Source organism: Anolis sagrei, chromosome 3 (assembly GCF_037176765.1).
Source record: "Anolis sagrei isolate rAnoSag1 chromosome 3, rAnoSag1.mat, whole genome shotgun sequence".
Classification (NCBI taxonomy): domain Eukaryota; kingdom Metazoa; phylum Chordata; class Lepidosauria; order Squamata; family Dactyloidae; genus Anolis; species Anolis sagrei.
This window is the reverse complement of record NC_090023.1, coordinates 259790106-259810127: the sequence shown is the minus strand read 5'-3', so window position 1 is coordinate 259810127 and position 20022 is coordinate 259790106. Positions and strand designations below refer to the sequence as shown.

Genomic DNA, 20022 nt, shown 5'->3' with positions numbered 1-20022 from the left:
TCCAGATATCATCTTCTTTATGGAGTCAAGATTATAGGATCCTTGCCCCTCTTTGAACAGATAATGCTTCTGCTGTCTCTAGTTTGGGAATAGCAGATGCATCAACTCTGTAGAATTAGTGCAGTTAGACACCATTTTAATTGTCATGGCACAATGCTATGGAATCATGTGAGTTGTAGTTTTTCAAGGTCTTTAGCTTTCTCTGCAAAAGAGTGCTAGTGCCTCACCAAACTCCAATGATTCTATAGCATTGAATCTTGGCAGTTAAAGTGGCATCAAATGGCATTAATTGTGCATTGTAGACGTACGCAGTGACTGTTCATCTCCCATCCCACTAAGTTCCTGGGTGAGAATCCTAGAAGGATATAATGCATACTATTAGCAGGCATAGATTTGAGGGTTAATTGCAGGATTTATCATATATGCACTTAGACTCTCCCTTCAGAAAAGCAAGAGGAGTGGGAGTGAGAACTCCATTGGCATTAATAGTGGGGAACAGGAACGAGTGGGAAGTCCCACTGTTATCTCCTATCTAAGCTTGAAAAGTGAGAAATGGAGCTTCGGAAAGGAGTTGATGCAGAGTTGCAGCTTAGTTCAAATCAGACCTAGAAAATGGGAGGTTCCCTGCCTATTCGTGGCTGCTTTTCTTTGGCTGAGTTCCATGAAAATATAAAATTAGTCACCGCCAGCACTTCAATATCTTAAAAAAGGAAACAATATGTTCTTTCTTGCACTTAGATAAAATCGCAGGAGGGATAGTCGATGTAGCACAATGTGTTTGTTTCAAGTTGGAATTCTTAGGCAAGGAATTCACAAGGTAGTTTTGCCAATTCCTCAAGGGAACCCCTGCAACACTTTCCATGGAAATACCTTTCTGGGATTAGGAACTACAACTCCCATAAATTCCAGAAGGCCCAACAGTCACAAAAGATGGAAGTTGTGGTGAAGAACATCTGGAGGGCCAAGGTTTGCTTATCCCCTGATACAGGCTCTTTATGGTTACTAAAATATACTCGCTTCTGATTTTGAACCATTCTGTGACCATATCTATTTTCTTTTTTAAACCAGACGTATGGTTTTGTTAGAACATTGATATCACCCCCAATATCAGGATATCTCAGGATGGCTTACAAATAGAATTAAAATAGATTGAAAACAGTAAAATAAGCTAAAAGTACATTAAACAATGAGTTAAAACAGATTAAAGTTTTGAAATAATAATGACCACAGTTCCCATTGGCAAAGGTTTCTGGAAATATGGGGGGTATGATTCCAAATATAGTGAAGTTTGAAAAGTTTAGACAGTTTTGGAGGACACAAAGTTGGCAAAGACTGAGTTGGAGGCTTTGATTTGTATCCTCATAGCGTATCAATAGAGAGGGATGAAGTCACACAGATACATGTGTCTTTGCAGTAGCTCTTGAGTCAGATATTATGATACATTGTGATGAAATGTCCACAGTTTTTCCTTCCTTTGTTGTTGTTTTTCTCAACAGGATGAGCTGAAACTGGCTGTGAAGCAGGGGGCCACACTATTGACTTGTATTAGAGAGCCTGTCACACGAAGTGCCACCAGCAAACTTAGTCCAGATGAATTAGAAAATGTGGCAACTGTAGAAAGGTAAGAATAAAATGTAGGTTTTTCTTGGATGCGAGATTAAAGTGGGATATAAATAAATACACTGATGATAATCTGAGAAATCCGGTTTGTTGACTAAACCTTGCACCCCCCGGTCTAATTCATATTCCTATAGTATATGCCCAGTTGTGTGTGTGTTTTATACAAAATGTGTGTCTTTTATACAAAAGCAATCTGCTTATTGCCTATAATTTGTGTGTATGTGTCTTTCATCCAAAAGCAATCTGCTTATCGTTAACATGTACTAAACAAAAAACAAAAAACAAAGATTCCATCCTTACAACTTATTTTGTAGTAACCATCTTTTGGATCAGAAATACCAGAAAGGAGTGAATCAAGCAGGGAATATTGTCACAAAAAGATTATTAACCTTTCATATTTAGAAATATGTGAGATAATTGCTCAAAAGGCTGGCACTTCCACTAAGCAGAGTTATGTCAATACTTCATGTCGGCGATTTAGTGTTTTCGAAAAGAGTGAGAGATTGATTATTTCTTCACTGGAGACTCTCCACAGATGGGCAGGACCACCCATGGGGTAACAAATGAATGAAAACAAACATGAAAATTTTAAAAAATGAATGAAAATAAACCATGTCCCTAACATGGTTTAGAATCTGCGAACCCCACCTCCTCCAAGATGAACTGAACCACCTAAACTAGGCTCTACAGGCCAATGGATACATCCATCTCAGACATCGGGAGAGCTGCAAGACCGAGAACAAGCCATGAGAGTAAAGTCAAAGATCCACCCAGGGGAAAAGTGTTCTTGCCATACATCACGGGAACCACTGACCGCATAGGGAAGCTGATGAGGAAACACAACATATAAACTATCTACAGACCCACCAAAAAAATCCAACAAATGCTACGTTCAGCAAAGGACAAGAAAGATCCTCTCACTTCTGCAGGAGTCTACTGTATACCATGCAGCTGTGGACAAGTCTACATAGAGAACACCAAACGCAGCGCCCAAACATGAATCAAGGAACATGAAAGCACTGCAGACTACTTCAATCAGAGAAGTCAGCCATAGCAGAACAACTGATGAACCAACCTGGACATAGCATATTATTTGAGAACACAGAAATGCTGGACCACTCTCACAACCACCATATCAGACTACACAGAGAAGCCATTGAAATCCACAAGCATGTGGACAATTTCAACAGAAAGGAGGAATCCGTGAAAATGAACAAAATCTGGCTACCAGTATTTAAAAACTCTAATATTACAACAGGAAAACAACAGAGAAAACAATCAAGGACATCTAATTACCTCTCAACAAAAAATTGCCCCAGGCACCAACAAGCCACACCAAACAACTGTTAGGCCATGCTAATCAAGGTGGTCAGTTGAAACATTCACACCTAGCTCCAACAGACAAGAGTTCTTTGTCCCACCCTGGTCATTCCACAGATATATAAACCCATTTTCCTAGTTCCAACAGACCTCACTATCTCTGAGGATGCTTGCCATAGATGCAGGCGAAACGTCAGGAGATAATGCCTCTAGAACATGGCCATATAACCCGAAAAAAACCTACAACAACCCATGTCCCTAACATTCATAGCACTTGGAGAATGCCTAAATTTGAGGGATAGGGTATACTGGATGGCATTGTGTAGAAGAGGGAAACTCATGATGGTCTGTTACCATATGGTTTAGCAAATATAGTTAAGAGGAATTGTTTTCTGCTGTTATCCTTATGTTTCTCCAGCTAGACACTAACTTAAGTTAGCAGTCCAATCCAATTGACATTCAATAAGTTCAAACAATAAATTCAATACAACTTTCTACTAGGAAACTGTGAATTCCCAAACCCAAAAGAATAACAGGAGCATTCAATTGTCCTCTTGCATGTTTAGAAATCACTGAATCATAGAATCAAAGAGTTGGAAGAGACCTCATGGGCCATCCAGTCCAACCCCATTCTGCCAAGAAGCAGGAATATTGCATTCAAATCATCCCTGACAGATGGCCATCCAGCCTCTATTTAAAAGCTTCCAAAGAAGGAGCCTCCACCACACTCCGGGGCAGAGAGTTCCACTGCTGAATGGCTCTCACAGTCAGGAAGTTCTTCCTCAAAATCCCATTGGCTTTTTTTTTGTTTAACTTGTTGTCCACAAGGACTCCAAGATCTTTTTCACATGTACTCCTCTCGAGCCAGGCATCCCCCATTTTATATCTTTGCATTTCGTTTTTTCTGCCTAAGTGGAGTGTCTTGCATGACAGTTTCAGTTTGGTCACTGAGTTGAGATCTTTGTCAGGAATCTGATAGTACTGTAATATACACAGTCTGCATCAGTATACAAAGGGATATTGTTGGACCTTTGAGAGTGAGAGAAAATCATTTGTAGCATAACATGATATAAATATCATCTACTTCATTACATACCTCAGATAGCCATTTAACACCAGTAATTCAGAATTCTGCTTAGCAACTGAAAATAACTGAAACTGAATGGCACCATAGATACTATAAGCTGCCAAAAACACAAATAAATGGGTCGAAGGGAAAATCAAGCCTGAACTGCGATTAGAAGTCTAAGTGACCAAACTGAAACTGTCATACTTTGGATATATAACAAGACAATATGACTCATTAGAAAATACAATAGCGATCTGTAAAGTTGAAGGCAATAAGAAGAGAAGAAGACTGCATTATAGGTGGATAGACACAATCAAGGAAGCCATGGCCACAAGTTTGAAGATCTGAGCAAGACAATTGAAGACTGGGGCTTTTGGAATTCTCTCATTCATATGATCATCATATGCCGAAGCCAATTTGAAGGCAATTAACAGTACTAATAATACTCCAGTCGGTGCCACCGTATAGACTTTGTTCTAATTGACAGTCGAGCTTTGTCTCCTTTATTCCACTTTGCCCTATCTCCCTGTGCCTTCTTTGCTCTAGCACACTGAGATTGTCTCTCTGAATCAAATGTCATTCTTTCATTGCCTCAACAGGTTGCTAGCTCAGTTGGATGAAACAGAGAGAGCCTTTGATCAGTTCTGGTCCAAGCACCATCTAAAATTAGAACAGTGTTTGCAGCTTCGACACTTCGAGCAGGATTTCAGAGAGGTATTCCCCTTGTTTATTCTTTATTATTTTTGTGCTTTTCCCAATCCCACTGAGTTACCTGCTGATTGTTGCTTCCATATATCAGGTGAGGATTCTATTTATTATTCATAGAAAAGTAAATGTACTCAGAAAGGAAGACAAAACTGAACTGCAAATCCCAGACAGAATTTAGAGAAGGACTTCATTATTTTTTAAAAGGCTATTAACAGCTGCTATATTAATTATTTGAAAGATTTAAATGTGATATATGTGATGGCCTACTTTTATTAGATATGCTTTGATTGCAAAATTATCTGGTAAACCTTAAATAGCTTAAAAAGATAAAGAAAGAAAATGCTTTTATAATGAATTGAACCAATTTATTGAATGTATAATGAGAAGATTATACTGGATTTACCATGTTAAAAGTTCAAAACGTGTAAGAAAATTATTTTGATATTTTTAATGTTTATGTACAGTAATATTTATGTACTACTGTATCTTGGGAGGTATAATCAACTTGTTAGAGATAATTTTATAGCATTAAATTAATCAAATTAACTCAAATGTATTTTAAAGGTATTAGCTTTGAGCTGACATTACAGACATCAACTACTCAACTCTGTAATCAGCCAGCTTCACATATTTCGGAGGCCAACTGTGTGGCAGAAATGTTATTTGGACTGGACGCACATGTTAGTTTTGTGGACACATATAGAATCCTAGAATTGGAAGAGACCTCGTGGGCCATCCAGTCCAACTCTCTGCCAAGAAGCAGGAAAATCACATTCAACGCACCCCTGACAGATGGCCATCCAGCCTCTGTTTAAAAGCCTCCAAAGAAGGAGCCTCCACCACACTCCGGGGTAGAGAGTTCCACTGCTGAATAGCTTTCACAGTTAGGAAGTTCTTCCTAATGTTCAGGTGGAATCTTCTTTCCTGTAGTTTGCAGAGTTTTATGTGTGACATAAAAGCATGAAAGTATTAGATTCAATTGGAGTATCCACCAAGCTCAGTTGTCAGGAAGAATCAAACCAGTTTATCTGATGTGCTTCCATAATGTCTATTAAATTTATGGTTCACATTGATCAAGAAAATGTTTAAGTAAAAGAAGGATGCTGTTTTGATTTCAACCAGGTGATATCCAGGAAGTTTAGGAAGCTTGTTAATTTGTTCCATCTTTTTGTGCACATTCTTCTTATAGGTCAAACTAGTATTGGACAACCTGATGGAAGCACAGGCTGGTTTCACGGATATTGGAGACAGTGTTTCCCGTGTGGAGCATCTTCTGAAGGAGTGCAAGCAGATAGAAGAAAGAGGACAGGTTTGTTTTATAAACACTGGCCTTATAAGCAAACCAGAGTACATTGTTAGAAGCTGTATTGCTATATAACAATTACAAGTAATTACAAGTGGGATTTACAGCAAAATGTTACAGCATGAACTTCTGCTCTTCACGATTCTCTCATCCACCTGTCATGCTCCTTCTTGCTTTTCCATTTCCCCCCTCAGTGGCCATTCAGTATTGCATTGGCACTAGGCTTACTTGTTCTTGCATTGGGATAGTTTGGGTTCCCTTTAGAGCAGTGCTTCTCAATCTGGGGGTGGGGGGGTCGCGAGGGGATGTTAGTGGGGTCGCCAAAGACCATCAGAAAACACAGTATTTTCTGTTGGTCATTGGGGTTCTGTGGGGAAGTTTGGCCCAATTCTCAGATGGTGGGATTCAGAATGCTAGTTCATTGTAGGTGAACGATACATGGCAGCAACTATAACTCCCAAATGTCAAGATCTATTTTCTGCAAACTCCACTATTGAGTATCTGTGCCAAGTTTGATCCAGGTCCATCATTGTTTGATTCCACAGTGCTCTCTGATCTAGAACTCCAAAACTCAAGATCAATGCCCTCCAAACCCTTCCAGTATGTTCTGTGTGTCAAGTTTGGTTCAATTCCATCGTTGAATGCTCTTTGATTATAGGTGAACTATAAATCCCAGCAACTACAACTCCCAAATGACAAAATCAACCCCCCCCCCCAACCCCACCAGTATTCAAATTTGGGTATATCGGGTATTTGTGCCAGATTTGGTTCAGTGAATAAAAATACATCCTGCGTATCAGACATTTACATTACGATTCATAACAGTAGCAAAATTACAGTTATAAAGTAGCAACAAACATAATGTTATGGTTGGGGGTCACCACAACATGAGGAACTGTATTAAGGGGTTGCGGCATTAGGAAGGTTGAGAACCACTGCTTTAGAGGATTTTGGACTATAAGCACCAATTTAGCTTCTCCTGAACTTGCTGATATTTCCCCTTTTTGCCACTTTAGTAACAATACTCACCCATCAAACACTGAAAGAGGAGTGAATTATTACTATAATGCTGTCAAAAGACAAATCGGGGAAAGTGGAAGGCAGTTGAAAAGAGGAAGAACAAATTACAGGGAGACTCAGAAAGGGAAGCCCCAGCCACAAGTTTGCAGAATCTGAGCAAGGCTGTTATTAACTGGATCTTTTTGAGGTTTCTCCTTTGTAGAGTTGGCAGAAGTTGAATCAATTTGACAGCATGTAACAATAAACTGTTGGAGTAGATGTGAAATTACAGAATTACAGGAGCAAAAAAGATACACGCCTGTGCCGAAGGAAAGCATAGTTGTCATTTGATAGACGGAGGGGAGAAAAGAGTCAAGGGCAGCTGGTGTAATTGTGAGCTCATGCAGTTTTAGATATTTGGGTTCCATCACACATACAGATAGCTATTAATCCTTAGTGATTAAGGTCTAGTGTTGATGGCTCCATAAGGGGAATTGTTGGGTTTAAAGGAAGGATCTTAAGAAATAAGCACTCCAGTATGGATTGTTGGGGGCAGGGGGTTCGTGCCATAAGGTGCAGATGAAAACAGTTAGGCAGAATTGTTTGAAAAGAATGAAGCACCTTGAGTGTCAGTCACTGAGATAGATTTATAGACCCCAATTGAGAGACAATACAGATATGAAGGGATCATCAGACTTTAAGATATATAAAAGATGGATTCCTGATGAAGCTGTGAATAGGGATGACAAAAATCACATTTCTTGTAACACTCAGAATCTCAACAGAATTCTCATTCTGTCCGACTTCTTTATAAAGTGTTGAGATTTTTTATGGATTCATGTTCTGGTGTGCATTTTCCTTAATATTGTTCTTAATGATGTCCCACATTAATTTAAGCATATTTATCAAATGCATACCTTGCTTAGTATTTGAAGGTGCCCCTGGTGGCACAGCAGGTTAAACTGCTAAGCTGCTAAACTTGCTGACCGAAGGATTGGCAGTTGAATCCGGGAAACAGGATGATCTCCCGCTGTTAGCCCCAGCTTCTGCTAACCTAGCAGTTTGAAAGCACGCAAATGTGGGTAGATCAATAGGTACCACTTTGGCGGGAAGGTAATGGCACTCCATGCAGTCATGCCAGCCACATGACCTTGGAAGCGTCTACATGGTATGTAGAGGTATGAAATGAATGCAAAAATGTTGTGAGGAAAAGCAAGACTGGCGACTAGGATTACTAAACTTGATTTTTTTAAAAAACAATGCATATCACTGAAATGTCTGTCTCTCATATCCTCACCACACATGATAGAAAAGTAATAGACAAGCATTCCACGATAGTATCATCCATGTGAATTTTTAGAAGATCCCTGGCAATCACTCATCCTTCATTGATAAGGAAGTGGTTGGGCATAAAGGAATGCAGCTGAAAAAAAACATGTTTGGGAAATGAGTGATTGACATTCAACTATCATAGCTACACTTCCCGATATGTCTCTGTGTAAGCCACATAGACCAGAAGAGCTTGCCTGGTTGAGGATATCAGGGGATGCTAGACAGTTCTTCGCAATCAAATAATTGTATTTAATGTATAAGCATAAGAATGTGTGTTGTCGAAGGCTTTCATGGCCGGAATCACTGGCTTGCTGTGAGTTTTCCGAGCTGTATGGCCATGTTCCGGAAGCATTCTCTCCTGATGTTTCACCCACATCTATCGCAGGCACCCTCAGAGCTTGTAAGATCTATTGGAAACTGGGCAAGTGAGGTTTATATATCTGTTGAATGTCTCCCAGTGCCACCCTGGACATATAAACCTCACTTGCCTAGTTTCCAACAGACTCCTCAACCTCTGAGGATGCCTGCCATAGATGTGGGCATACGTTAGGAGAGAACATGGCCATACAGGCCGAAAAACTTGCAACAAGCCAATAAGAATGTGGTTTCCAAAAAAGTCTGACTCCTAGTTCCCATGTGGATGACAGAAAATTTGCTTTTGTTTGATTCACGTAGAGTTTTCAGTAATCTTTATGTGTGCTTTTCATGATCTTTTGCAGGAACCTTTGGAAAAAGCCCAGTCATTAGCCCTTCAAGGAGACCAACTGATCCAAAACAACCATTATGCAATTGACTCCATTAGACCAAAGTGTGTTGAACTCAGGCGCATCTGTGATGACTTTGCCAATGAGACAAAGAAAAAATATGATATTTTAGGAAAGTCTCTAGAATTGCATAAACAAATAGATAAGGTAAGATACGTGGAAGTGGGAAATGTTACTTGCTGATAATGTTCTATTAAGAAATGAATTCATCAGTTATCGGGAAGAATTGGGCTTTTGTATTAAGTCACCCAAATTCTATCACCGGAAATCTCAATTGTTTTGAAAATAAGTAAGAGTTGGTTAAAGGAACATGTACAAAACTGAAAGGGATGGGAAGGGGAGGAAGATGGTGAGAAATATTTTCTAATTTTTAAGTCTTTGGCAGAAATTTCAGGTTTTCTTTTAATGGACTATACTTTTAAATGAAATCTAACATTCTCAATTCTGTTGCTAATTTGAATGTTGTTGCCACATAAACGAAATCAGCAAGCAGTGTGTTGAAATATCTGATGGACTGTTGAGTCACACTCATTTGAAGTTGGGCTGCTGGGTCTACCATTGCATGTGAGAATGCATGTTCATGATGCTAATCTGTATGGAGAGCTATGCACAGAGAGAATACTTGTATTTTGATTGTTGAATTTTGAATATTGTATGTTTCTCTTTTTCCCATATATCACAAATATATAGAGGTGTAAAATCAAAATACAGATTTTCCAGTAGTGACAGTGAATTTCTTAATCTACTTAGAGCACTCAGTGTCATTTAATATGTGCCAAGTTCTTAATATAAACCATTAGGCCAATTTCTATATTAACAGTCAAAACCTCCTCCCAGTAAGTATCTATAGCGAGAGCGAATTTACTCTGAAAACTTGCAGAGAAAATGGGTGGGACCAAATTTGGAAAAGGAGGGAGTGAAAATCATTAAGTGTTGGGTGTCACAATTGCTTTGGAGTATTCCTTTATCAAGGGGTGTTCATAGCAAGACCCTAAATTACTTATTAGTCTCTCTTAAATCAAATTAAAGCACTTTAAGGACTTGGATTAAGTGCTGCTGTGAAAGAAATTCACTAAGAGACATACCTTTTTAAAGTAATAGGATTGGCGGAATTAGTATGAAAAGGTCATGATAGAGGAAAGTTTTAATTTTGTTTTGTGTATGTGTAAGTACGTGCACACATGCTTACCAAATAAACTTGTAATGTGGATGAAAGAGAGAGTATTTGGTTGAAAGCAGAAGCAACTTACATTCAAATACTGGCAGCTTAAGAGGAAGTAATATGTTCCTTTTCCTATTTTATTGTTCTTTAATTAGAAAGCAACAAATGTAGAAGGAGAAATGATAGTTTTCAAAATGCCGGAGGTAAAGCACAGATCTTGGAACTATCATCCTATAAAATAAACTCCTCTGAGTCGTTCCTAGTAATAACATTGTTCCACATGTTCACACATGATTTAGAAAGGGTCAACACACAATGTATTTATTTATTTATTTATTTATTATTTGCACTTGTTAACCGCCACTCTCAGCCCGAAGGCGACTCGTGGCGGTGTACAGAACATAGAACATAAAGACAACAGTTACAATAAATTCAGGGCCATAACACACATCTTACTAACACACAGCTAATTAAACTAAAAATCCGCTTCGTCATTGTTTGGGTCATAGGCAATCTCGTAGTCATAGTCCATTCCGGTGGTCATTCCAAAAACATAGCACTTAATTGAAGGCCTTTTCGAAGAGCCAGGTTTTCAGGCCCTTGCGGAAGGCCAAGAGGGAAGGCGCCTGTCTAATTTCAGCAGGGAGGGAGTTCCAGAGCCGGGGGGCCACCACCGAGAAGGCCCGCTCTCTAGTCCCCGCCAAGCGTGCCTGTGAGGCAGGCGGGACCGAGAGAAGGGCCTCCCCGGATGATCTCAAGGTCCTCGTGGGCTCGTAGGCCGAGATGCGGTACTCAAGGTATTTTGGGCCGGAACCGTTTAGGGCTTTGTAGGTTAGCACCAGCACCTTGAATTGGGCCCGGTAGCTGCTCGGCAGCCAGTGGAGCTGGGACAGCAAGGGCGTTGTGCGCTCCCTGCGTCCCGCTCTGGTTAACACCATGGCTGCCGCGCGCTGGACTAGCTGGAGCTTCCGGGCCGTCTTCAAGGGCAGCCCCACGTAGAGAGCGTTGCAGTAGTCGAGACGGGATGTGACCAAAGCGTGTACCACCGTGGCCAAGTCAGACTTCCCAAGATACGGGCGCAGCTGGCGCACGAGCCGAAGCTGTGCAAATGCTCCCCTGGTCACCGCTGAAACCTGGGGATCCAGGCTCAGCTATGAGTCCAGGGTCACACCCAAGCTGCGAACCTGCGCCTTCAAGGGGAGTGCGACCCCGTCCAGCACAGGCTGTAACCCTATACCCTGTTCGGCCTTGCGACTGACCAGGAGTACCTCTGTCTTGTCTGGATTTAATTTCAGTTTGTTCGCCCTCATCCAGACCGTCACAGCGGCCAGGCACCGGTTCAGGACTTTGACAGCCTCCTTAGTAGCAGGTGGGAAGGAGTGACAGAGTTGGACGTCATCTGCGTACAGGTGACACCGCACCCCGAAACTCCGGATGATCTCACCCAGCGGCTTCATGTAGATGTTAAACAGCATGGGGGACAATATGGAGCCCTGAGGAACACCACAGGTCAAAGGCTGTGGTGTTGAGCAGGAGTCCCCCAATAACACCTTCTGGGTACGACCCTCCAGAAATGACTGGAGCCACCGCAAAGCGGTGCCCCCAAGGCCCATCTCTGCAAGGCGTCCCAGAAGAATACCGTGGTCGACGGTATCGAAGGCCGCTGAGAGGTCCAGAAGCACCAACAGGGACACACTCCCCCTGTCTAGCTCCCGGCGGAGATCATCCACTAAGGCGACCAAGACCGTCTCGGTACCATGTCCCGGTCTGAAGCCAGACTGTGCCGGATCCAGATAATCCGTGTCTCTCAAGAATACCTGGAGTTGTGAGGCCACCACGCTTTCCATGACTTTGCCCAAGAAGGGAAGATTGGAAACAGGCCGAAAGTTGTCAAATTTAGTGGGGTCCAGTGATGGTTTCTTCAACAGCGGCTTTATAATAGCCTGTTTTAGGCTCGCTGGAATCGTGCCTTCCCGAAGGGAGGCATTAACCACCACCGTTACCCACTCAGCCAATCCCCCTCTGGCCTCTTTCAGAAGCCAGGATGGGCAGGGGTCTAGGATGGACGTGGTGGGCCTCATTCCTCCAAGTATCTTGTCCACATCCTCGGGTTTCACAAACTGAAAAGAATCCATCAAAATAGGACAAGCAGGTGCTTGTGTCACATCCACAGAGACTGCATTTAATGTGGCGTCCAGTCCAGAACGGATCAAAGCAACTTTGTCTGCAAAGAACCGAGCAAATGCTTCACAGCGCGTGTCCGAGTTGTCAGGGCTCCCACCTGAAGTAGGGGGAGTTAAAAGACCTCTGACAATCCGAAACAACTCCGCCGGACGGTTTTTTGCAGACGCAATAGTGGCCGCAAAGAAAGTTTTCTTTGCGGCTTTTATTGCCGCGGCATATGCCCTTAAAAAGGACACAAACCGTGCTCGATTTGGCTCGCTTGGGTCCGAGCGCCACACGCTCTCTAGTTCCCTCTTCCTTCGCTTCATCGCTGCCAGCTCCCCAGTGAACCAAGGAGCTGGTTTAGCTCGGTTACTTGAGAGGGGACGTTCCGGAGCGATCCTGTCAATTGCCCTGGTCATCTCCCCATTCCAGAGAGCGACCAAGGCCTCAACATGGTCACCTACCGAGGTGGCGGGAAAATCCCCAAGAGCCGTCAGGAATCCGTTCGGATCCATAAGCCTCCTGGGGCGGACCATCTTAATGGGTCCTCCACCTTTGCGGAGGTTAGGGGGCGCAGTGAGCCTAAATCTGATCAGGAAGTGGTCGGTCCATGGCAACGGAGAGATGGACAACTCCTCCACACCGCCACCTTGCTCCCATCCCTGGCAGAAAACCAAGTCCAATGTGTGTCCAGCACAGTGGGTGGGGCCAGTTATTTGTTGGGACAGCCCCATGGTTGCCATGGCAGACATGAAGTCCTGAGCCGCTCCTGTGAGGGTCGTCTCGGCATGGATGTTGAAGTCCCCCAGCACAAGGAGCCGTTGGGACTCCACCACCAGGCTCGAGACCACCCCCGCTAGCTCAGGCAGGGAGACTGTAGTGCAGCGAGGTGGACGGTACACTACAAGAATCCCTATTCTGTCCCGGTCACCCACCCTCAGGTGGACGCATTCAAAATTTGTGGTCTGCGGGATGGGACTCCTGATCAGATGGATGGAATCTTTATAGACCACTGCGACCCCGCCTCCCCGTCCTCCGGCTCTTGGTTGGTGTTGCACGGAGAAACCTGGAGGACAAAGCTGGGAGAGGTTTACGCCCCCAGCTTCATCCAGCCAGGTCTCCGTGATGCACGCCAGATCTGCCCGCTCCTCCAGGATTAAATCCTGGATCCAGGTCGTTTTACCGTTGACAGATCTGGCGTTCAACAACACCACCTTCAAACCAGAGGGCCCGCTCACCTGGTTACACCAATTTACCTTAGGAGACCGGTTGGGGGTTGTTAATATGGATAAGCGGTCCGAATTAGGCCGAATTCGAGGTCTCCTTTTCCCGCATCTCCTCCTTCCCACCACGACCTCTATGGGGGCCCCTCGGCTCATGAAACACCTCCCCCCCCTCCATGCCGCAGACTAATGCCAAGATCTTACTTTCCGGTCCTTGCCAATCTCCTTTCTTCCCCACTACCCCCCTCCCCACCTCCCCACTAATCATGTAGTGTGATTAATAAAGTAAATGAAAGGACACAAGTTGCAAAAAAGAATTCTTTCTGTTTTCTTGAATACATGAAGATAGTTTTACCATTAAAGTGATATTCCAAAAATGTTTCCTCCAGGATATTTATGCAGTGACCGGTTTCTTTCTAAGTTTCTGGTACTGCATGAAGTTTTCTCTGTACTTCTGTATTCCGAGTGGGAGAGGAAACAGCAATTTTAAAATGCCAATTTTTGAATGATAAAGTAGTTAAGAAGTTAAAGGACTGATACTTATTTCCTTGCTCTACTATTTTCCCCTGCTTACAGTACTGCATCTAAGCTTTTCAACTCACTTCGAACCCCACGACAATCTTGTTGTCTGTCTGCTGACATTGTTATGAACATTATTTTTTTACTCTTGTTTTTAAGCCAAAAATCACTATATATAGAACCAGTGAATTGGCATAGGCTGAAGACATCAATACCTACAAATCTGGAAAGCAAGGTATTAGGTTACAACTCCCAAACTTTCCCAGTCAGTATGTCTATAACTGCCCAGTAGCTATATTGGCTATGGGATTTGGAGAGTTACAGCTCAAAACAAACTTTTCTTAATTCCTTCCGAGAATAATGGTATACAGTTAAGTATCTGCCTTTCATTTCTCCCCTGATAGACTAATATTTTTGTTTTAGATTGGAGGGATGTATGATTTGAAGTTGTAATTGCTTGCTATTTCCCACTCACTTCCCCTTTCAAGGCAAGCCAGTGGTGTGAAGCTGGAATCTACCTCTTAGCTTCCCAAGCTGTGGACAAGTGCCAGACACAAGAGGGAGCTGAAACTGCACTTTGTGACATAGAGAAATTCCTGGGAACTGCCAAGGACCACCAGCTATTGAATGGCAAGGAGTTCTGCAATCAGTTTGAGATGATTCTCACCCCAGAGATTAAGGTAAGGACATGAGACCAAAAGGTCGATCTAGTCCAAATTCTGTTTCTCAAGCAGAACATGATGGTAACAAACCTATGCTACTGTTTCTTCTTAGCTGTGATTTCAGGGCCAAAACCTCAGGCTTAGAGATGACCCCTTGTAATGTCACAATAGTGGGCCCTGCTGTTTGTATAATACACAATGCTTATTATACACAGTTGCAAAGAACATGCAATTCAAATAAAAAAACACCAGATCTAACAAACGGGAACACATAGTGCTCTCCACTAAGACTCCCTTCTCTCATCTTGAGGACTAGAGAAGAGCATCCAGCCATATTATCTGTGAAATGTACTTTTTGCAACTAATATTTAGAGTAGATGTTGACAAGCTACTTAGAATCATAGAATCATAGAATCAAAGAGTTGGAAGAGACCTCTTGGGCCATCCAGTCCAACCCCCTATCAAGAAGCAGGAATATTGCATTCAAATCACCCCTGACAAATGGCCATCCAGCCTCTGCTTAAAAGCTTCCAAAGAAGGAGCCTCCACCACACTCCGGGGCAGAGAGTTCCACTGCTGAACGGCTCTCACAGTCAGGAAGTTCTTCCTCATGTTCAGATGGAATCTCCTCTCTTGCAGTTTGAAGCCATTGTTCCGCGTCCTAGTCTCCAAGGAAGCAGAAAACAAGCTTGCTCCCTCCTCCCTGTGGCTTCCTCTCACATATTTATACATGGCTATCATATCTCCTCTCAGCCTTCTCTTCTTCAGGCTAAACATGCCCAGTTCCCTAAGCTGCTCCTCATAGGGCTTGTTCTCCAGACCCTTGATCATTTTAGTCGCCCTCCTCTGGACACATTCCAGCTTGTCAATATCTCTCTTGAATTGTGGTGCCCAGAATTGGACACAATATTCCAGATGTGGTCTAACCAAAGCAGAATAGAGGGGTAGCATGACTTCCTTAGATCTAGACACTATGCTCCTATTGATGCAGGCCAAAATCCCATTGGCTTTTTTTGCCGCCACATCACATTGTTGGCTCATGTTTAACTTGTTGTCCACGAGGACTCCAAGATCTTTTTCACACATACTGCTCTCGAGCCAGGCGTCACCCATTCTGTATCTTTGCATTTCATTTTTTCTGCCAAAGTGGAGTATCTTGCATTTGTCACTGTTGAACTTCATTTTGTTAGTTTTGGCCCATCTCTGTAATCTGTCAAGATCGTTTTGAACTTCACTTTCTAGAATGCCATAACCAGCACACAACAGCTGGAGGTGTTAGTGGAGGTGATTAATGCACTCTGGTGCCAACCTTTGTAGGTCAGACTATAACTTGAAGTGGGTTTACCATCCCTCTGACATGAAAACAGCCAGTCACTACTGCCAGTCAACATGACCATTGAGTTTCTGGGATTTGTGCTAAGAAAACGTAACTTTCTCAAGCTTTGATTCAAAGTCAGTGTTCTGAACCAGAAGGTTGCACATAACCATTCTGACTACTAGCCATTGATAATAAATTAATATGAGGTTTTGTGCAACATATTAACACTCTTGGGCAAAAGGTGTATGCTTTGGCATTCTTAGACTCATAGTGATACGTGCTTTATCTCAATATTTCTTCTGCAGAGCCATGCCCAAAGAGTTCTACAAAAACTAGAAGATGTACAAGAAATGTTTGACAAGAGGCAAGTGAGTCTGAAGAAGCTGGCAGCAAAGCCGACTCGGCCGGTGCAACCCGTAGCCCCACATCCAGAGTCATCACCAAAGCGAGCATCACCTAAAAGCATCCGCCCTACCAGCACCTTAGGTAAGTCATAGATAATACTTGGGCTTCTTAACCCATTCATTTAAATCCAAGGTCTGGCAAACATAGCGTTATTAGTCCAGCATTCCTTTTACCACAGTGACCATCAATGAAGGGTGCTGTTATCTTCATGTCGTGTTTATAGGCTACCCAGCCTATAAGCAGGACATGAAGATAACAGCACCTTTCACCTGATGTTTCTGAGCAAGTGATGCGTAGAGACATTGTGTCTGTGGTCCTGGAGGTGATACAAAGCCAACCTGACTAGAAGCCAAAGATTGCTGTATTCTTCATGCATTTATCTTAATTCCAAGGAAACAATAAAAGTCTCTAAAGATAGCTCTCCCCCCTCTCAAAGTATGGGACATCCAGAAAGATAAGGAAATTAGACGATGTTATTCATCAGTTCAAATGACAACTTGACTCTCCAACATCACTTCTGCTTGTTTGTGATTCAGCTCAGAATTAAGCATAGGGTTCCCTCCTGTGACCATCACCTTCTTCATGTCAGGTCTCATGGAATCAAATTCATACTGGGGTATAGAAAGAAGAGAGCAATCTGATCTTGAAAAAGTCACTTTTTTGGATTTCATCTGATGGAAACCTTAGTCAGCATGGTCTGGGGAATTCTAGAAATCGTAGGTGCAACAAGTAACTTTCCCAAGCTCTTTGAGCAATTTTAACGTATAAGGAACATAGGAAACCATTTTATATCTGTTCAGGCTAGTTGGCCATAATCTAATACTGTTTGATTGACAGTGTCTCTCCAAAGTTTCAAGCAAAGACATATCAGAGCATTTTAACAAGCGGTGCTGTGTGGCCATGACCTACAGTTAAGCTCTTGTCACTTCTCTGCAATGCTTTCCATATGCCCTGTGGTGATGCTTTTCTGGGTTAGCATTTTCAGTATACCTTGTGCTGCTTTAGATTATATATTTCAAAAACTTGGAAACTGTTTGATTTACAGGATGACCGCCCACTACTTTCCTTATTATTATTTCCAGCATTTCTACCCAGTCCTTCTCAACTCCCTGGGGGCGGGGGGACTCACTTATTACCCATGCTTACACTTATTACCCATGCTTAGACAAATGTACAGCTCCATAAGCATTCAACATACACACCACACAGATCTATGCAATCCACATTCACAAGGATCCAGTTTTTGTTGCATTAATTGGCCCTAGGAAACTCAAATCAGCTTCCTTGGGAGGTGAAACACAGTTGGAGTGCCTTTTAAAGTCATGAAATCCTACAACTGGTCATATGCCAGGTCCAAATATCCGGCTGTCTGTTGGATCCATCATAGCATCCTACATTGTCGGTAGTCTGTAAAAAAAATAAATTGCTTAATGAATAACATCTGGTGTGAAGATGAAAGTGGAAAAGACCAAGGAGAGATTAGCTGACTCAGGAAATGTGGCAGATGTGAATTCCATCTATGTCTCCTGAGGAAACCACTAGCTTGTTACTGTTTGGAATGTTTATTTAAAAACCAGAAGTGAGAAGAGACCTTCCTTTTTTCCCCCTTCGTGTACAGAGAAGTTATAATACATATCAAAGTCAGAATGGATGAGCAAAACTCTAGTTGCCAGGTTTTATTTTGCTAAGGGATGCTTTTGTAGTATGCAAAGAGCCATCTTGGAAGCATTAAAATGAAAAGTGAGAAAGCTCTAACATTTAACTATGAGTTTTATACTATGTATTTAACAGAAAGTCAGTCCAATGGGGTTTGCTATGTTTGGTACTAGAGATTAGATAAAATAATATTAATGTTCTTTAATGACTGGATATTTAAAAATACAACCTGGGAATGTCTTTCCCTTGGAAAGGGAAAAACAGATGTATTGATTTCCTGGTTCAGACTGTGGGTGAACTTTGCAGATGATTCATAGCTGAACACTACACACTACGTGCTAAAACCACCTCCATTTTTGTGAGGAATTGTGGTAGAAACCTGCAGCACAGAGATGCCCTACTTAAGAAACCAGGAAGTTTTAGGAAGTGTGCCACAGCACTTCCTGTTTAAATGGAGGAGGGCTGTTATTTTCTTCGCCTACTCGTCTCAGTTGCTTATCTTTGGCCATTGTATGAAACTGGCAAATGCCAAGCATAAAGATAATGAATGAAAAATAATTGGCAGTTTTTCCTTTTCTGCGAAGTTGGGAACAAAAACTCAGGGATTGCAATGGGATAGGGATACTGTGTGGAAATGCAGCATATGGTAGCAAAGACAGAAAGACTTTAAGGGGCAGTGATTACTGTTCCTGACTCCACAGACTCTACAAAGGTGTGCGCCCTTCCTTCTTTGGGGGCTGAAAACTATCAGCAAACACCAAATCAGTCCCTGTGTATGTTACTTCAACATTGCCAAGCACTGAGTCGTGTGAGCACTAGAAAACATGCTCTCTATTTATAGAAGTTAGAACTATTGATTCCAAAGCTATACCCCATCCTCTCCCTTTTCCCTATCCCCATCTTAAGAGTTTACATATATGGAAAACTTGGGGAGAAAAGCAAGTTTTGGGAGATAAATGGTTTCCATCTCCGTGTCCTTCCAAATCCCCAATAGTTAGCAAGTCTTCAGGAGTGTTCACATTCAGACCGCTTTTTTAGTTCAGACATCTTCTCAATCTGTCTGGATCAATCTAATTTGGCTTTTGATTGATAATTTGTCAGAATCTGAAGCATTCACAGCTGACGTGAGATCTGACCTAGAGATTTCCTGCCTTATGACTCACACTCTGAGCTGTTTTTTTTTTTCATGTCAGTAGCAAGTTCAGAAACTGCAAGTCGCTTCTGGTGTGAGAGAATTGGCTGTCTGTACGGATGTTATCCAGGGGATGCCCAGATGTTTGATGTTTTACCGTCCTTGTGGGAAGCTTATCTAATGTCTCTGCATGGGGAGCTGGAGCTGACAGAGGAAACTCAACCCGCTCTCCCCAGATTCAATTCGCTGATTATCGGTCAGCAGTCCTGCTGGCACAAAGGTTTAACCCATTGCGTCACTGGGGGCTCCTACCCTGGGCTACTACCTGTTCTTTGGTAGATCTTGGTAACCTGTCAATCAGCCCTGTTTGATAAAGAATCTCCAAACCAAGATCAACATTCTCATAAGGTCGTGATGTTAAAGCTTCTCCTGGTTTGTGTGTTCTTCCATATTGGTAAATTTTTACCGCAATCTGATGTTATTTGGCCAAATATATCCCAGGTTTCATCTGTGAAATTTGGAAATGCTGGTGGTGTCCTAATATGTTTTATTTGGCATACACTTTCATGGAGCCATGACCCTATTATCAGATGCAGGAGATGAACACATATAGATTTCTTTATGTCATTTAGACCTAGGAAATAGGGCAGGAAGGAAGTGCTGG

General features: G+C 42.4%; 1 protein-coding gene across 12 annotated transcripts in view; it reads left to right on the top strand.

Annotated features, from left to right (window-relative positions):
- MCF2L2 (MCF.2 cell line derived transforming sequence-like 2) overlaps positions 1-20022 on the top strand; it is a 243203-nt gene that overhangs the window by 94733 nt on the left and 128448 nt on the right. For all 12 annotated transcript variants that reach the window (XM_067466067.1, XM_067466070.1, XM_067466061.1 and 9 more), the window contains exons 8-13: positions 1497-1621; positions 4609-4723; positions 5907-6026; positions 9071-9262; positions 14674-14865; positions 16471-16651. In XM_067466067.1, the coding sequence (XP_067322168.1) occupies positions 1497-1621; positions 4609-4723; positions 5907-6026; positions 9071-9262; positions 14674-14865; positions 16471-16651 (925 nt within the window). The remainder of the gene's footprint in view (positions 1-1496; positions 1622-4608; positions 4724-5906; positions 6027-9070; positions 9263-14673; positions 14866-16470; positions 16652-20022) is intronic.